The 20271-nt window shown below is 42.2% G+C and overlaps 1 gene segment (V, D, J or C); it reads right to left on the bottom strand.

The window, feature by feature from the left end:
* Positions 1-228: 228 nt before the first annotated feature.
* On the bottom strand, positions 229-1545 carry LOC132808264 (T cell receptor alpha variable 19-like). The segment is given in 2 exon segments: positions 229-596; positions 1491-1545. Coding segments are annotated over 2 exon segments (423 nt in total).
* Positions 1546-20271: the final 18726 nt, after the last annotated feature.

Here is a 20271-nt window from a genome sequence, read left to right as displayed (position 1 = left end):
CATTTTCTACACCACATCATCATTGAAACATTGAAACACCTTTGGGCATCTCAAAACGCACAAAACAAGTTATTTGTATGTAATTCATTGAACTAACAGTATTAATCCATTTTCATTAGATTACTAACTGTTAAATTTTGGTGTTCATACGAGAGGTATATGCTATCACCCTGAACTCGGATCCAACTTCAGATCCGCCCCTATTCTCACTGTTTCGTTGACGTGCTATCATGTGCAGTTGCTGTCTGACAGTTTTTGTACGGGGTCAGCCATGTTCCGAGTCTCTGTGGGGCTCAGTGCGCAGTAATACACTGCGGAGTCTGTAAGTTCTGTTTTCAACACATTCAGCTGGATAGTGCGGTTCACATGATCAAACTTCGAGGAAATCCGGTCTTCTGGAAGTCTGTCTGCGGTGCTGATATATTGGCTTCTCTTTACGAGAAATTCCATGAAGCCGCTGGAATGCTGCCTGTACCAGAACAGGGTAGGATCGCTGCTTGTTGTAGCTGTGTAATTACAAAATAACAGGACATCATCCCCCTCATTCACTGCGATTGCATCCGGTCGTTGCGTGACGGAATCTGCACAACAAAGTCCTGTAGGAACCAGTAGTGAGAGTAAATTTTAAAAATTCCTTCACAGAGTCATGGAGATGTACACCATGGGAACAGACCGTTCGGTCCTACCAATCCATGCCGAACAGATATCCCAACCCAATCTGGTCCCACCTGCCAGTAACCAGCCCATATCCCTCTAAAAGCTTCCTATTAATATACGCATCCAAATGCCTCTTAACAGTTGCAAATGTACCAGCCTCCACCACTTCTATGTAAAAAAAGTTGCCCCTTCGGTGTTTTTTATATCTTACCCTAAAACTATACCTTCTACTTCTGGACTCCCCAACCCCAGGGAAAATACTTTGTCTATTTACCCTATCCATTCCCCTCATAATTTTATAAACCTCTATAAGGTCACCCCTCAACCCGCGACGCTCCAGAGAAAACAGCCACAGCCTGTTCAGCCTTGAATCAGCCCGTTCACCTTGAAAAGTAAACAGAGAAAGAAGAGGCAGGGAAACTAGAAAAGGATCAATTTCATACAACTCAGCGACTGGAACTGTTATGGACTTTTACAGATAAAATAAAATGTTTTTATTTAAAACACAGGCCACACTATTAACGACATGATTTCCCATTCCCTTTCCGAGAGGATAATTGAAAACAGTCGGTGAGTTTAAAAGTCCTTCCTTTGTCACGTCATTTCAATCGCTTCAGTCCTGTCTGGATTCCCAGCCAAGCTGTTCTCCTGTCATTGTCCAATCGTAGTCGTTAATTTCTCCCAGGCTTTGCATAGTTTTCGGAAATCTTAGACGCAGGTGATTTTCATCTGTGGAGAATGTGTTTCTGCCTCACTGTTGCCCGAACTGCTCAAATCAATGTATATCCCGGCAAAGACCTGAAGCGTAAAAGTTCCACAAGTTTTGAACATACCATTTAAAAGAAGAGTTGCAGCTGTGAGTAATAAACAAACAGTTCCAGACGACATGTTTGTAGGGCTATCACGTTGAATATGAGCCGAACTGGCCGAAACTAAAATTGTTTTCCTCAAGAGTTGTGAAATGATTGACTAACTTCCGGATCTCTGCTTATTGGTTCATTATTGGCAAAGACATCTCGTGACAGACATGAAACTTGGAGCTGCTTCATTCTTTAATTGGACCATTTTAACTCTCGTGTGAGGACTGCTTCATGCCGTAACTGTTGTGAAAAAGGAGCAAAGTTCTAAAAAAAACGGCTTCTGGTACTCAAACGTTGATTCTGATTTTTCTTCACAGAATTGCCAGACTGTCTGAATTTCTCCAGTTATTTTCGCTATTGTTTCAGATATCCAGTAAGTTCTTTATTATCTGTTTTAAAAAAAAAGTCAATTTGTTCACCTAGCAACACGGTGATGTACAGAGTTTAAACCACATGTTGTCCTAAAACGTTTATTATTTCTGTAGGCAACGCTAAAAGAAGTAAAGTTGTTAATGTTGTTCGACCATCAGAACTGGAGATCCCCAGTGCGCAGAGCTGCTCTCTGACGATGAGAGTTCCCTGAAACCGATGTGGAAGCCCTCTGGGTCTGAGACATTTGGAATAAAATAACTAGAGACAAAAAGAAATTGAAAAAAAAATCAATTTATGCAAAGGTAGAATCGAATGCTACTTTCTCTGCATTTGCTGGCAAGCGTCATTGGCTGGCATGGAAAGTCGGTGGTTAGTAGGCCTGTCGCACGGCACTAGGGTCGCAGATGCGATTCTAACTTTAGGTGAGGGTCTTCGTGAAGATTACACGCTCGTGATGTGCTCCAGGTCTGTGCAAACAGTTCAATGATGTGCAAGCTATAGGGACTAGCGTGGGAAATGCTTGGTTAATGGAATGGGATAAGATAGGATGTATGTTCTTCAATCGGTCAGTTTGGTTTCAATAGGCTGCATGGTCTGCTTCCGTATTGTAGAGATTCTACGTTGTCAAAAGTCTTGTTTAACTTTATCTTCAATTTTCGCAAATGTAACTTATGTTTCTATGATAGATATAATGTGTCCAAACCTTTGCTCACCATCATATTGTCGCACATTGTTAGTGATAAACATGATTATTGCCACCAGCACCATTAGAAGGACAACTGATCCTTTAAAAAATTGAACATTGCAATAAAATGTTCCTCATGTCAATGAGGATAGTGAAAGACGAGAGACAAACGTCAATACACCATCTAAATATGATTAAAGTGAACGTACTACTGACAAGTTTATAGATGACACAAAAGCATGTGGGACGGCGCGTGGTGAGTTCTTTGAGTCACCTTCAACACGTGCCATCCCACATGCTTTTGTGTCTTCTATAAACAAGTAAGCAAACACTTGGACGACATCAGTGTGTGTGAGTATAGCGCCCTCTGGTGGGATCTCTATGAAATTTGCGGATGGGCAAAAACAGATGATAAATTTTCAGGACACGTTCTTGAGATTATTAGATTGCATAAGCATTGACGTCGAAGGAAGGGCAATCATAATTCCTTCATGTTTCATTAAGTTATGATTTAACCCGTTCTTTAAAATCTGAACCACATGCTCACATTTTTTCTTGCTATCCTCCTTCAATAGTTTCTAACTATTCTGTCCATGGAAATTATTATTAATGTATTTCCCAGCATTCGATTTTCTACTTGGATGTTTCTGACATGTAAATATATTGCTCCTTCTCCTCCATCCACACATCCAATTGGCTTCACTTCTGTTGATCTTTAACTTTGCTGTTCGATATTTTCTCTTCTGTTCTGGTCTAATTTCCCTTAATTTAGATATCTGGATCCGAGAATTAGTAACATGGATATTTAAAAATAAACATGAAGTATTCTCGATATCTGTTTATCATATTAGATGCCAGTTGTCACTGTGTACCATACCAGATTTTTTTTGTGCCATCCCCAAATTAAAAAGAGTATTTTCTGTGTTCGCAACGAACTCAGTTATATAGATGTCAAACCCAAAGAGGACCCAGGACCAGAGAATGGCGAGTCATGTGAAGGGGATCCTAAACGTAGGGAGTGTTCCAATGCATCTTCTACACTTATCCATTATGATGCCAGATGTCGTGTATTTGAAAATATTTCTGGCGGACTGGTAACTAACCACAGCGTGCCTCGAGGAGGGTGCATACTTCTCTCCATAGGATGACGCTGGTGAAACTTGCAGGAGGAAGATGAAATGCCTGCAAATCAGGTTGCTTTGCCACGGATGTTGTCGAACATGTTGGGGCGTTTTGGAACTTCTCTGTTCCAGATAAGTGCGGAGTATTGCATCATATTACAGACGTCTACCTTCTAGTCGGCATTGAGGAGATAGTGCATGACGTACTTCGGGCAGTCACCCTAACTTCTTATTTATTATTGTAGCTGCAATAATAATATCGTGAAGCAAGTTCAGCTTCTTATTTATGATAATGCCCAAATTGTTGTCAGTCAGAGATTCAACGGTGGTAAAGCCATTGAACCTCTGGATGGAACGTTTCGAACATTTTCTGGTAAGATGTTCAATGCACGGAACTTGGCTGGCATGAATGTTACTTTCACTTAACCATAGAAATCTGATGTTTTGCAGGTTTTCCACGTCATCATGAAGATGTTGTAGTGTGGGAGGAGTGGCGAATATTACCGAATATTGTGCAATCATCATCTAATTTTCCAACATTTGGCAAGATGTTGGAGGGAAGATCATTTTTGAAGCCAATGAAGATTTATGGATCTGGAATATTATCCAGAAGAAATCCTGCAGATATGTCCTTGAGCTGAGAAGGCTGTTTTGCAACAGCTGAGAAGGCTGTCTTCCTTTTTGTTAGATAGTAGGGAGTTGTTCTCTTCATTCATATTAATTCAATTTTAACTAGGATCATAAATGGCATGTTACTCAAATGTGGCCTCCAGTTCACGGACGGTCATTCTCTTCTCTCACATGGAGTTCCTATACTGTTTCCAATTTTGAAATAAGGCTGCAATTAGAACGCGAACGATCCTCCCGGGATACAAGATGAACATCAATGATCTGCGGAAACGCAGCCTGATAGCACTATCAACAAACTCATACAACACTTTGCTGTTGATAGACAGTGAACTGTTGGGACATTAATTGGCTGAGTTTGTCTTCTACTTATTTCTGCGCAAAGCAACGTATTTGGCCAGTATTCCAGGTTTTCAGATAAATGTCAGTGTTGAGGATAAAATCGAATAGCTTGGCTGAGGGCACTACTATGTTAAAACACTAATGTTGGTAACACCACCAAGAATACGTTCTGTGCCATTGCGCCTCAAATCTCGCCTTGAGAGTCTTGTTCAGCATGGATTCATCAACATGAACATTCAGAGAAATGAGAGGAAAGTGTGTCGCCAAAAAACAATCTCTTTGCTACGTTGCCCTTGTGCCGTGGAAGATCATGGGTTTTTGAGTAATTCTATTTTGATCACTCAAATGGAACATACCCAGAGACGATGATAATGGTGGTATGTGGGGCATTCTTTAGTAAATATGATGCAATATGTTTCACTATGACAGGCCGTTCTTTGATTTGTCTTTGGGACAACTTTCATGATATTGGCACCAGCTTCCAAAAGGTAGCGGCAAAGAGTTTCTCGTCGACTGGGTTAACATTCGTTATCAGTAGTCTTCCAATTGCAATTCCTTTGTTAGTTTGATTGGATTTAATAAAAAGATTTATGAAGCCATTTCAAGAATGGTTAACAGCCAATGTGCTGCTCGTGTTTCTGGAGTCACTCATTGATTAAACGAACTTCGAATGGCCGATTTCCTAATCTAAACAACATTCGAGAATATGTTTGAGTTTTAACAGTGATTGCTTTAATTCTGCTGTTTGGTGATTTCAAATTCATGATTTGCCATTGTGGCATTTGATTATTACGAGGCGATTGATATTATCACTGCTCTAGTCTTTGTGCTCCATGTAATAGTGTTTGTTTAGGCCCTTGTTTTCTACGTTAGTGCCTACATCCTTGACATGTGTTAGTTTCTGTCGCTTTTGTTTCAGTAATTTCTTATCATTTTCGTACAGGTCTGAAGCTTCTTCATAAATATGAAGGTCCCATGGGAGCACTAACTGAACAAAATCCTGTCTACTATTGTAAAACAATTCACGAAGCAAAAACTATTATGACATGAGCTCCCATGGATGTTCATGCAATGGTATGGCCTATTAGTCCTCAGTGCACAAATCCATGCCTTACTTTCCTCTTGTAGACCCTTGGTCGCCACGTACTAATAAGGTCATGTAATTGATTTTCCCTGTAAAACTAATTACTATTCTGTGATACAATGCAGTAGATCAGGACGCTGTATATTTTAAACGACGTCAGTTTAGTGTACATTAAGCTTGAGTATGTGTATGCGTATATTTCACTTTTTCAATTCTCATTTCTTTCTGCACTGGATGACGTATCACAATGCTTTCGAGTGATATTGGCGAATTGGACTAAAATACAAATGTCCCTATTTCGTGGCTCTAAGTCTAAGCTTCTAGACCGTTTCTCTGTTACTACTGTGCAGCTCTATTTCATGACAAATAAATATGTGACTATGTTATCATCTGTATTGCACCTGGCGTTGCTTCAGTTTCAATTTCACTAGGTTATAGCTATGTTCCTCTTAGACTACATACCACATACTGCAATAGACCATGTCTGAATACCTTTTTGTTTTTAAAAAGGGAAGCGTTGCTGCTAATATTGGTGTCAATGCTGATCACTAAAAATAACGTTGTCGGATGGATCACGCCCTAACATAATGGTAACTGCAAGAGATCATACATTATGTTTTTCTATCACATTGTTCCTATTACTGTTCCCTTATATTGAAAGTGCCTCTAATTAACAGTGTTTTGATACAATATTCCTAATCAAGATAATGTTTTCTATTTCACCTGTTGTCTCACTTATTTATCATATAGCAAACTCCTCCCCACCTTTCGAGCTTTTGAGATTCTGAACCCGAAGTCGAAAAAGGGAAGACTTCTCTGTAATTTGCTGTGGAAGAATCACTCAATGTTCTATGAAAAAAAATGCCAGGAGAAGCAGAAAATCCCTCACGAAATTAAACTTTAATCCAGCAAATTGTCTTCCCTGACTCCCCACAAGCTCTTTCTTTCCTGCAATTTATACAGCTGTTCTTCCCCTGCTTATCAGCTAGCATTAGCATAACAAGTCATTCTGTCTCGCTTGATCTTTCTAAACTATTCATTGCCTGCCACACTGTTCCCTACATTGCACTTAACCTATCACATCACCCCACATCATCTTCAACATGAGCTCTTCTGCCCGTAATTTAACTAGCCTATCAAAATGCACTGCCATTATCTGTTATTGGAGCCTTGTAACATGATCTCGGGCATGCATTGCAACACTAGGTTAGTGACATAACTGGCAGAGTAACATCCAGTTATTTCCCCCTTTGAGACCGATAGGCCTCACACAGAGAAATAATACAAGGAGGCAGGACGCACAAAGGTCATATCGATTGGCAGAACCGAAAAATGGGAAATAATAATTTCCAAGGTCCACGTTTCAAAGGAATCTCCTTCCATATCTGGAGTCACAGGCCAAAAATGCGTCGCACAGTAAATGGAACAGGAAACAAAATGCCCCAAAGACCCTGCACAAACAATATGCGCACACAACGCATGCAAGTCAGACCGGTCCATCCGAACAAGACTTCAACACCACAGCAGGCGTCAGATCATTGTAGTAGAGTGGCGAAGCTGCAGTAGAAGAGGGGGCCTGACGAGAGTACACTGGAATAACAGGAAATTGTTGCGCAGCAAGGCACACTAACAAAGAATTAATATGAGGTCGAGCGCAGCAAAACACAAAGGCAACAACATGCACCACAAAACCCTCAACGATTCCAGTCTTAAGTTCCCCTCTCCCATCCGCCCAAAATTCTATCCAACCAGTAGAAGGACCGATGGCCATAACTAGCAGTCTTCTTAAGCACCTCCCGTAAATTCCACAGCTTACCCATCACCTGTTAAAAGATCCGTCCAGGTTAGCGTTAATGGGAATAAAGGTACAGCAATGTTCCGCAGTCAGTACACAGAACACACCTTTCTCAGCCAACAACCAGTTCAAGTCCTGCCTCATCCGTCACGCAATCCGATTGGTCACATCCAATTGCTCACACAATGCAGAGAGGGCATCATCATGAAATTAATAAATCTCTTCTGATTGTAATGGATATAATTAATCTACTCAGTATTCTTGCTAATGCCAATGGCAGGGATAAGCAACTCTCAGGCCATGGCAATCTCATTTCTGGCCTTGAACACATTGGAGATATCCCTTAGCTAACAGATACCAACAACATGTATTGCCGGATCAGGGAAATACTCCCGTTTAGAGAGGTGCAGAATCGGATTGTATAGGTCACTGGCACTATCAAGTGAGATCCGTCAGGGCGGCACGGTGGCACAGTAGGGCGGCACGGTGGCACAGTGGTTAGCAGTGCTGCCTCACAGCGCCAGGGACCTGGGTTCAATTCCCGCCTCAGGCGACTGACTGTGTGGAGTTTGCACGTTCTCCCCGTGTCTGCGTGGGTTTCCTCCGGGTGCTCCGGTTTCCTCCCACAGTCCAAAGATGTGCGGGTCAGGTGAATTGGCCATGCTAAATTGCCCGTAGTGTTAGATAAGGGGTATATGTGGGGGTATGGGTGGGTTGCGCTTCGGCGGGTCGGTGTGGACTTGTTGGGCCGAAGGGCCTGTTTCCACACTGTAAGTAATCTAATCTAAGGTCTGCCAAATCGTTGGACCCCAAGTCAGCACAGGAACAGAAACGTTCGGGACGGAGGAGGAGTATTAATTGACATTCCCCAACCCGTCCTCGGTCACACAATCAGGAGAAATTACACCTTCCAGAAACCGACAACCCTAGAAGCAACCGTATCTCCAAACGCTGCTGTCCCACTGTTGTGGGACAAGTAAAAGTGTATCACTCAGCACGCCCTTTCAACTGTCGCAATCCCTTCTCACCCCTCACATACCTCAACCCCGGAGTCCATCTGTGCCGTTGGGAGCACCCTGTTCCAGTGACCAAGATGATATCAGGCGGATCTGCCCTCAAATGAACGGCAGTAGGTGACGCCCTGGTTGCCGTAAAAAAACCCTCTCTTCACGGCTCATTACACTTTGTCAGGAAAATCCGTACATACATCTGATATCGAGGGCCAATCGGCCCCTGCCTGTTACCAAACATTGGATCCCACAGTATTTCCTGCGTGTGGATAGGCTCATGTATCATAGTTAGCCTTTGCATGCACTACTTTAGATCAAGTTCCAATTGTTCCATGCTAGGCACGTCATACGTACACTCCCCACCCCCCGACCCCGACACACACACACACACACACACACACACACACACTCGAGCACTGGCATCAGTCCACCAGTAAGCATATCATGCAGCCCTAAGTTAGTCATGCAGTTAGTCCGCATATGGTAATGCATTTGTGCCAGCGGCAGTGCATCGACCCAGTTAAGATTGCTGGCCGCACAAATTTTATTCAACTTATCCTTCAAAGTATCAGTAACCCGTTCCACCATAACCTGCGACTGGGAATGATACATACAGCCAAACCTCTATTTAATATGCAAAACCTGTCGCACCAACTTAACCAACTTCTAGATAAAGGCAGACCCATTATCCGAACTGATCTCAGACGGTCTCCCAAACCTCAGAATAACTTCTGTTGTTAAAAAATTGTCATTGTGCCTTCCTCAGAATCCTTCGACGGGATCGCTTCTACCCATCTACTAAACCTGTTAATGACCACCAACATACATCTCTTCTTTCTCACCGTCTTTATCTTGTCCCCATAGTCAATCACCAAATGCTTAAATGGCTCTTCAGGTGCAGGTATCTATCCTATAAGGGGCGCTATTCCCTTTTTGACAATATTTTGAGCACAGACATCAGATTCCAATAATATGCAATCCTCTGACACCTGCAAGTAAGGTGGCCAAATGCCACCCCTCTTTATCTTGCTCAGCAATCTGCCTCTGGCACAATGATCAAACCCATGTGCCTTTGTGATAAGAATGGTCAACAAAGAGCTGGGCGCCACCCACACACTTTCCTCTGTGCACCACAGGCCTTCATGGTTCCACCTGCGTCCTCCTTTGTTCTCACACCAGCTGTTCAGCTATGGTCGCATTATTTTGTATTACAATAATGCCGACTATCGTTGGCTCTGGATCTAAACACAATTGGGATTCAATGCCATCTGAAGCACACACAAAAGCCAGTCTAGCCACTTCATCTGCTGCCTGAGCATCCTTGACCACCATATCACTACCTATCTTGTGTCCCTGATACTTTATAAAAGCTGACGCTGCAGGCATCGTCAATGAGTTCATCAACTCGACAATCCACTCACAATGTTACATGGAATCCTCATTGATCTTCTGGTAACCAGTCTGCTTCCCTGTCGCTATAGCTACACTCTGAAAATGCTGCAGAGTGACAACCTCGCAGTGCCACCGCTCCCCTACGACTTTACTCTGAATGTCGTTACAAATCACTGTACAATGCACCTCAGACGAGGGTGGATCCGCCAAAAGCAATAAAGCTGACGCGTCTTTCCTCCATTATTTCCACGTTTCCCAAATATATTGCATCTCTGTCGTCGATGCAATATGCATTGGCCTTCCTGGTTTCCTGCAACATCAACTGAGAATTCGCTCTACCTACAGCAAATCCCTGTTGTGTACATTTCAATTTTAGTTCTCACATCAAAAAAGCGTCCCAACCCAGCAAATTAATTGGTGTCCCCTCAGAGACTAATAAAGACATGACGACTGATTTGCTATCCATTTGTAAACTTACTGGAGCTGGAAACCTTGTCAACTGCAGTTTTTGCAATAACCCCATAGTCCCACCAACTTTCCTGACATGGAAAAGCGGGGGCGGGGGTGGGGGGTGGGAATTGCGGTAGAACACAAGTATAAATTGCTCCAGTACCAATCATCATAGGAATAAACTGTCCTTCCAAACTAACCTGCACAATAAGTTCTAGTTCAGCCTCCAGTGTAATAATAGAGTATTGCCCCTTATCACTTGGGTTCTCTGTGCACCCCCAGCACATCCTGTACAGATTAACATGCCTATTGGGCCTGTAGCGATTTTGTGGCGGTACAGTCGGTCATTCCTGACCTGTAGATCTACCCTGGGGCCGGGAGGTCCAATACAGGCAATTTCTTCTAAAATGATCTGGTTGAGAATACCCCAAACACACTATTTCTGATCCTCCCTAAGTCTGACCTCTCACCATACCCTTTGGCCCCTCACCTCTTTGTCCCTGTCCTGGCAGACCTCAGCTCCATCGAGACTGTTAGTTAATTTTATATTGCCCTTAGCATGGTTTCTGTGGAAAATTTCCTCCAAAAACATTTGTTATCGGCTTTGGGTTGTCTGGCTCTTGCCAGGCGACGATAAAGGGTTTCCCTCGACCAGCATGTTGTTCATTTCATTGGCGGTGAACATCCCAGTTGTCACTCGCAACATAATCTTATTTTTCTCTGTTTCTTTTCAAGTTTCTCCAGCTGCATTTGCGTCAAATTTCTAAGCATCTCCTCCTGCTTTCAGGCAGCTTCTTTTTCTCTTTGTGGTACCTTTCGACCGCACGGACGACATGATCTCTGAATTCCTGGCGGGCCATGGACGTTAGACAAACTACATCCTCTAGCTTAGAGTTGGTGTGAGGGGGCATTGCCTCAAATATAGCAGTCTGAAACATAGTAATCAACAGCTGACTACATTCCCATCGTGTTCTGTATCAACCTTGCAACCTTTCAACTGGCTTTCCAAATAGGCTGCCTGCTATTCAGTGTCTCCCAATGGATCCCTTCTCAAAACGTTGGAATCGATCTTCGGCGAGTCCAAGGGCCTGCCATGCCCTATGTCTTACTCGATCAGACTCAACACCATCAATCATCAGATTGTCCACAACATTCTTCAAGTGGGCTCAGTCAATTATCTTTCTTAAAGTCGGGGGTCCCACTACCCATATTGGCAAGACCTTCAAATCCCCCAGAGCCAACAACTGTCGTGCGATGTCTTCTTCAAAGGCTCGAATCCACTTTCCTACTCCATCATGGAAATTGGGCGGCACATTTATCAGCCTTTCCAGATCCTGGTTCCTCAAGGAATGTTTTGCAGCTGTCTCCCTCCTTTTGTAAGCAACAGCAGCAGCTTTCCCTCTTGCAGCTTCTTGCCTGTATTTAAATTGCTACATTGTGATTCCTCATCAGACTCCAAACCTAACCTTAGTTGTATTTCCTCACTCTACAACTCGCAATCGTCCCTTACCCATCCATCGGTTCTTAAGATTCCTCAGTTTCAACTAATTAATAAAAACAATCTATTTTCATTCGTTTTGCCTAAATTATTCCAGGACTGCGTCTGCAGAATGCACTCATCAATGCTGGTTTCTTGAAAGAACATGATAAACACCCAGTGCAGACCTCAAACCTCGAATATGACACTCATGGTCCTGCACTGATTGTGAACAGCCTGAAGTTGTGACACCGCATGTCTCAATGACAAGCCCTGACTAACGGCTGGCGTCTTTGCTGCTGGAGTGCAATGGTGAACAGCGTGCATGCGCGCTCATCCTGAATGCGGAAAGGAAGGCTGTAAATAGCTCTGCAAAATTCACAGGGACGGAGTTGGTAAAATCGTTTAGCAGGGGATTTACCCACGGGCAATTTAAACCAAGAGGAAAAGTGAAGTAAGGCTGGAATTGCGAACTAACTCATGTCTGGCAGCATCTTTGGAGGGAAATCAGCGTTTCGTTTCCAATAATGCATAAGAGTCGCTGAACTTGAACTGTTAATTGTAATTTACTCTACTAAGATGCTGCTGGACCTGTTAAGCTACCTCTTCGTTTCAGATCTCCAGCCTTTGCATTACTGTACATTTATTCAAGAGAATATTCACTTCTGCACTTCCATTCTGAACTGGTATTGAAGGCTTTAATTACGTTTTGTTTCTGCATTGCATTTGATGCAGATATTTAGTAGCTCTGAAACTGAGCTCACCTGTCACATCAAAATCTGACAGAGTCATTAAAGTCATCAACATCTGAACATCATTTGTTTTGAAGTTCGTTCCTTCCGCCTGTAGGCAAAGAATGCAGCAAAGAATCAGAGTCATTAGGTGAAAAACAACCTTAAATGGGTACAAATCGATCGGGGCCAGATAAATTGCAATTAAAATCACGGGTGAACATTGAACTGCTTTCAAGCAGAAATACTTCCGACATTATTACGGTATATTCCCATCAATGATGCAGACAGTGGACGCAAAGCCAATGCTATTTTGAAGACAAAATGCAGAAGCAAAATTAAAATTTTCAGGGAAAAAGCACTTGTGACAAATATGAGGTTGATAGTTCAATGACAACCGGGAATAAGTGAATAAATAAATGTCAGAAGTGTGACCAGACTTGGAAAAGATGACCGAGGCGAACATAGATTTGAAGCGAAATCTCTTCAATAGTCATGTCACCAATTAATGTGCAATTAAAATAACACATATTGAGTGTGGAGAAGGGTTCAAAAGATCATCCAGACTCGAGAGATTCAATTTCACCCACGCTATGGATTGTGGGAAAGGGTTCAGATGCCCATATAAGTTAGAAATTCATCGACGCAGTTACACTGAGTAGAAGCCGTGGATTTGTTCGAAGTATGGAAAGGAATTCATCGGGCCATCACATATGCTCTAAGATCACTGTGTTCACACTGATAGAAAAGAGACCTTTCAAATGTCCAAACTGCCAGAAATTCGAAAGTCGCTCTGTTGAACTTATTCTTCATCAACATGTTCATAATGATGATAGACAGTTCTTCTCATCTCAGGATAGTAGTAGGTTCAAGAGATCGCCACAACTCACTGTACATCCACGAATTCACGCCACGCGACGCCATTCTCCCGCCATGAGTGGGAAAATATTTACCACATCATCCTTACGTTTAGCTCAACAATGATTCGTCTTGTAACTACAACACACTCCTCTTTTGACTGGGGGAAGGGATTTACTAATTCATCTGAGGTGCTGATACCAGCGTCGTCACACAGAAGGACGCTGTTCATCAGCCCTGCAAATGGGGAAACAAAGTCATTGTAATCCAATCAGGTCATACAACAAAAAAATTTAAAATGCGATCTCATTCATATTTTACAACACATTGTTGCAGGTGTTGGGGTAGATAATGAATCAAACCATTTTGCAAAATACTTTGACAGGTCTATTTTCGATTAGTCATTGAGAAAGTGAACATACAGACATCAGAAAAATCACGCAGTTTCGGGTCGTGGAGACAACGATTCCCAAGGGCGTCACGAGGAAAGAGCTTTCCACTTATCTGATTTTATTTGGCTTGATTTGTTTTTGTACTGGAGGCATCGATGAACTGCTGATATATTTTAATGGCAGTTGGTTTTGGTGGACTTTAGGGGCAAAGCATTAACCAGCACCTTATGAATTTTAATTCAGTGCCTCAAAGTGTGGCAGAGTAGAAAATTTAAAAAATTAAGAAAAATTGAGAAGTTCTCTTACAATGTCCACAAATGTCGACAATGTCAGTGATTCTGAAAATAATTGCATTTGTTTTAGCTTACATTACATAATGTATTCATGTCTTCCCGGAACTATAAACGTTTTGGGTTTGGATGCCACACAACGGTTTAAGAGTCACATCGTCGTTTTGGTCCAGGGTTAGAACTACTCCTGTCAATGTAATCTCCTGCAGAAGCAACCCCTTGTAAAATGTCTTCACTCATCTCATTCATGTCTGTTGTGCATTCTTGATTTCACTTGTTTCATGACTGGGACCATCTTTTTCAGTTGCACATGACAGAGGGTCTCAAATTTCCACCTTAAATTGTTCCGATTCTATAAATCCCTTTGCTCCTTAGATACACGACTGAACCAACTCGTTCATGATCCATCTATCTGTCATATGTTCTAGTATTAACTAGTCAAAAAAAATTGCGGATCTGGAGATCTGAAACAAAAACAGAAAGTGCTGTAGAAGCTCAGCTTGTCTGGCAGTATCTGTGAGAGAAAAACATTTCTAATTCAAAATTACTGTTCTCCAGAACGGACATGACGTGGAACATTGCTGGAGTTTAGACTGTACAGAAAGGTGTGCAGTCGAGTTTTCCTCAGTGTGAACTTGATGTTGTTTCAACAGGGTGGATAAATGAGAGAATCACTTCCACAGTTCCAACAAGTGAAACGCGTATTCTCTGTTTACTACCACCAATGTGTTTTCTGCACGGAATGGCAATTGAATTGCTCGTTACATACTGCAACATATCCTCAACATTTGGAATACCATTCACAATAGAGCATTCAATCTTGTCTGTTCCGCTGGATCAGATGTTTGGCTTCAGCTTTATCCATACAAGCAACACAATTACAGTTTCTCTGCACTGTAAATAAGGCTTTTTCCTTCAATCTTCCAAAACAGATAACATTCAATTAATGATCAATTCAACGACTTCACCCGGTTCTGATAAAATGGTTTGTTCAATTTTCCACCCATCCGTTAATTTTCCTCTCCTTTCCATTGCCTGTGAAATTGATGCTAAATGGAAAAGCGTCAGAGAGAGAACATTCAAAAGCACAAAGGGAGGTTGTGAAATTGATTTGAACGAACATGATAAATTCTTGGGAAATTACTCGGAAAATGTGAGTAAGAATACCCGTCGGATCGTCATTGATTCATGACTTCTTATCTAATACTCTTCACAATAATCTGGCCTCTATTGAAGGAGACACGGGCAGGGGAGGTAGAAGGACAAGAAGTGGGCTCCTATGTTCCTACTGGAATGTTGACATAATCTCTCTAACCATCCACCTCCAGCAACCGAACGAACCAGGGCAGAAGATCTCACACATTCCGCTTCAACTCACCCAATGTCTTGTCTTGTTTAGCATCCAGTCATATCAAGCAGTTTTTCCAGCACGGAAATAATGTCTTCGGCCCAGAATCAATGCATCAGGTTGAGTGCCTCTTCTCCAAAACTGGATCCAAAGCCTCTCTGTGAGACGTAACACCTTCGTGACTTGGTCATGTTTGCAGGATTCAAACAAAGTGCAGTGGTATTCGTACAACACTACAGCCTGGTTCCAGCAAAGAAAGGATGCCGTCAACCACTCCTCTGTCCGTGTTACACTCCCATTGTTTACACTTCACTCTTCAGTTTATACTGCCTTATCTCGTTCTTCAACAAACATATTGTTAGAGAATTTTGACAACAGGGATAATATAATGAAACCTGAACCTCTTAGCTCTGTAATAAAAGCTCTGACAAAGCACAGTGACCTGATCCAGTAAACGGGTAATACAGCCACTTAGTTCCAGCTCTGTTGTAACAATCTGTGTCTTTGGGCTTATATTGGTACAGCTATTTGCATTCAATCAGTGATCTGGTCTCAATCAATAACAACTTGAGGACTGAGCTCTCACGTAGCAAAATGGCTCGGAGTTTCACAGGTACTTCAGGCCATCTTAAATGACATGACGAAACTCTTGGCCAAAGTGATCAGTTGAAATGAGTGTTTGCAAGGAGGAAAATGAAAGAAAACGTTTTCAAATACTTCGAGAGATAATTCTAGATTTAATGATCCAAACAGTTCAAGGCATGATCAGCAAGAGTAGGATATTCAAAATCAGTGACGGACTTTCCGGAAACGATGTTTCTATGCACGTGGGCCCATAGCCCAAAATATGAGGATACTGGCGATCTGAACTAACGACATTCAAGTTTTAGAGAATTTCAACAGGTCTGGCAGCAACTGTAGATCACGTTGCAAAGGTAAATCTTTGGAATCGGAACATAAACTATTACTGTCTCTATGAATGCTGCGAACGCTAATGGGTTTCTCAAACACTTACTCTTTTAGTAAAGGTCTTATAATATTCTTGTTCATTGATGTGTTATAAACTGAGCGCCAGCCTGTGTAGTGAGTAGATATTCACTTTAACAGACTTAAAATCCTCTGCATCTCAATGTTACAGTCAGAACAGAATCTAGTCGAGGTTTAAGGGGAAAACAAACAAAAAGCATCAACACTTAAACCTGGAAAGAACAGAAATGATGGCAGTCACAACAGATCACACATCATCAGTTTTTGGAGAAGTCTGAGATGAAATTCCTTTAGAATGGGCACCTCCCACAACGAACACTAAACCCTAGTCCAGAGAGAGAGAGCAATGAGGCTTCGTCATTAATAATTGGAACAGTCGGATTGTCCCGATATTAAGCTCTGACAGCATTCTCCACAGTTCAAAAGAACGCGTGGTAATCTTGTTAAAACTTGGGGCATCTTTCTGAGTTACATTTGAACAGCAATCATAAAGGATTGTTGCAGAAACTGACTGTTTACATTTATGAGTATGTTTGTTCATCGTGTAAATTATCTATGTTCAACATAACTTTCTCACTGGATGATATCATTTTGTAAACTGTGCCTTAATTGCAAGTGAAGCCATCAGGTTTAAGATTTAGTTTTCCTGATCAGATGTTTCACCTGGGTCCCACTGAGGTGTTCAGTATTAAATCATCACCAGAAATATTGAATTAACATGAGATCTGGGCGAGGCAGGGAGTTATAAGAAAGTGATGATGGGAACGATCGAGTAGTGAATATTGTTCTTGGTTTCTCCCAGCATCATCGCTCCATATTCTTTGCTCAATACACAAGACTAAATAAAAACACAGACTGAGTATCCAGCTAAGTAACGCGAGGCCAGGAAGGGCTGCATTGATCAATGGCAGAAAATGTCCCGACATCATCCCCACACCACCCCTTGGGCTTTGAGCGAACATGGGAAGTGATTACTACGTCGCTTACAGAGCTGGTGAAGTGACGTAAAACTATAGGCTGCCTCTTCAAATCTGTCTCAAGTACAGAGATCTTGAATTAGCTCGGCCTATCAAACACCTAGTGGACACTGCAGCTTGCAAATAGACTCCATCCATCTGAAGAACTTCAGTCCAGCTCACGATGCACACTTCCGGAGTAATCTTCTCATTCCCATCATCAAACTACCAGATCCAAACACAGGAACGCGGTAATAGTTCTTCGTTTGATCCTCTGTTTCTGTTTACCCTGTGAGTATCGATCACAGAAAGCAACTTTGCGTGAAATTAAAACTTCACTGCTGTCGATTTCGCCCGCATTCCAGCAGAGTCGGCAATTTGAACCATGTTGTGTGTATCAGTTCTAAAGTCCACTCACTTCCCTCTGTTTAAATTCCAGGTTCTTTCAGTCAGTCCGTGACACAGAGCCTAGTAGTCGTGAATAGGAAGGAGTGCCAGTCGCTCACCATCAACTGTGTTTTTAAAAGTCGTAATTCTTGTCATTATTTTGAGAGTGAACAATTCTTTAGTCAAACGCGTGCAGCGCATGGAATGGGAGCGGATCACAAGCGGTGGGAGATCTGTTGTGTCCACAACTAAAGCAAAAAATACATTTTCGCTATAAATTTGGGACATCAGAGCTGAAGACACCGCCACCGATCACTGTAAAGCTCAATACTGGTCTGGAATACACATTGATGGGAATCGGCTTCCCATCACTCCAAGACTCTCACTGGAGATTATTGCAGAACGAAATTGAAAACGGAGGCAATTTATCCAGAAATTCCCACATTGCTGCCTCGCAGCTTATGCCCCAAAGTATGGATCATTGTAAAACAGACGCCAAGTGTGTTCGAATGGTAATACCTCTGTCAAGACTAGTGTCGGTGAATGGAAGTTACGAATGACTGATCACAGTTAAAGGATACTGACGTGAGTGGATATCCTGTTCTAACAACTGGAATTGGGAATTTCAGTTCAGCTGTAATGTCCCAAATCTCAACTTGTCTTGGGAAGTTTTACACAGAATTATAGCACTGTGCCAATTTGGAAGAAAGCACAGTGAAAGGAGCCCGAACAAATACCTCCACACAATTAAAATATAAATTCTCCAGCACCAACATCAATTGTCAGCTTGAAGTTCACTTCGCTGTAATGTCGGCCGATACCTTAACACTCCCTCGCAAGCACATATTTCTTTTTTCGATTCTTCTCATCTGATATGATGTGAACATCCACCTTCTGTATTCCAGCGCCATTTGACAGAAGATCAGATGACCTGAGACAAAGGGAACTTGACCACAGAGAATATTGCCAATTTATCCAAATCTCATGAAAAATTAGTTTGCTCAAGCACCGTGTTAATGATTTTTCGATCGTTTGAGGTACCACTGGTTCTTGTGTATTGGTGGCTGAGAGGAGCATGATTGTGTCATTCTGATTAAGTAGATGGATCAGGAATGGCCGTGACTGTCACAGCTGGTAAGTGACTCTGCATTCCATCTTGCTCTGGTTTATGTTGCTGAACGATCGATTTATTGATATTACCAAAGTAACTAAAGCAAATATTTGAGAAGGAACGGATTCTGTAACAGTGTCCGAGTTGAGAGCAGAATATTTGAGTCAGGTCCTGGTTTCCACAGGCAAAAGAATGAATGACACCTGGCCCTAGGTCGGTTGTTTCACTGCACCTCGGGCATCTCTGATCTAACAGGTCAATAGAGGGTGACAATCAATATGGCGAACAGGTGCTTAAATGAATGAAGAGTGCCGACCGTCTGGACTCCATTCTCGGAGTTATCTGTGATCGGTGTTGCTCCTTCTGTTGCTTAGGTGACAGGAGAAGGTTCACTGAGCTTTGTACCAGCCAGAAATTCAATCCCAAATTCGAAAAGTTCAACAAAATACACTTGTCCCTCCAGAAAATCAGAAAGATTACTCAGCGAATCTCAGGTACAAGAGATCTGGGTGTAAGTCAAGATGGAGAAGTATATTTGAAGAATCGTTGTCAGGAATGATCGACTTGCTATTTATTTTCAGTTCATTTCATATGTGCATTCATCTAACTAATCAAGTTCCCATTTTTCCAGCTTCAGGAATGCATGTGAAACTAGAAAGAATGTTTGCTTATTTAATTTGTTTTTATGAGACTTCGGTTTGCTGTAAACCAAGTCTTAAACAAGGAATCAAGCGGGATAAAAGGGTTATGAAATAGCTTTAGCAAGCAGAATTAAGGAGAATTCCAAAGCATTTTGTTCTTATATAAGAAGCAAGCGAGTAACTAGGGAAAGGATTGTTCCACTTAAGGATAATGAAGTAAGGCTGTGTGCCGAACCTGAGAGAATGGCTGAGATTGTGAATGGTTACTTTGCATCAGTGTTCACTGAGGAGAGGAACATGATGCGTCTTGATATTAGAGATAAAAATTTTTATGAGTCTGGATCACGTTGACATAAGCAGGGAAGATGTGTTGGTTCAGCGAGAGATTATCAAAGTAGACAAATCCCCAGGACCGGATGGGATCTATCACAGGTTGCTGAGGGAGGCGAGAGAGGAAACAGCTGGGTCCCTGACAGATATCTTTGTGGCATCCTGAAATACAAGTGAGGTGCTGGAGGACTGGAAGGTTGATCATGCTGTCCCCTTGTACAAGAAGGGTAGTTGGGATATTCTGGGTAACTACAGACCAATGAGCCTGACGTCGGTGGTGGGAAAGTTGCTGCAGAAGATAGTGAGGGATAGGAACTATTTATATTTAGAAAGGAATAGGTTAATCAGTGACAGGCAACAGGGTTTTG

Source organism: Hemiscyllium ocellatum (assembly GCF_020745735.1).
Source record: "Hemiscyllium ocellatum isolate sHemOce1 chromosome 27 unlocalized genomic scaffold, sHemOce1.pat.X.cur. SUPER_27_unloc_4, whole genome shotgun sequence".
Classification (NCBI taxonomy): domain Eukaryota; kingdom Metazoa; phylum Chordata; class Chondrichthyes; order Orectolobiformes; family Hemiscylliidae; genus Hemiscyllium; species Hemiscyllium ocellatum.
Note: the sequence above shows the minus strand (reverse complement) of the source record. Positions and strands in the feature narration are given on the sequence as shown.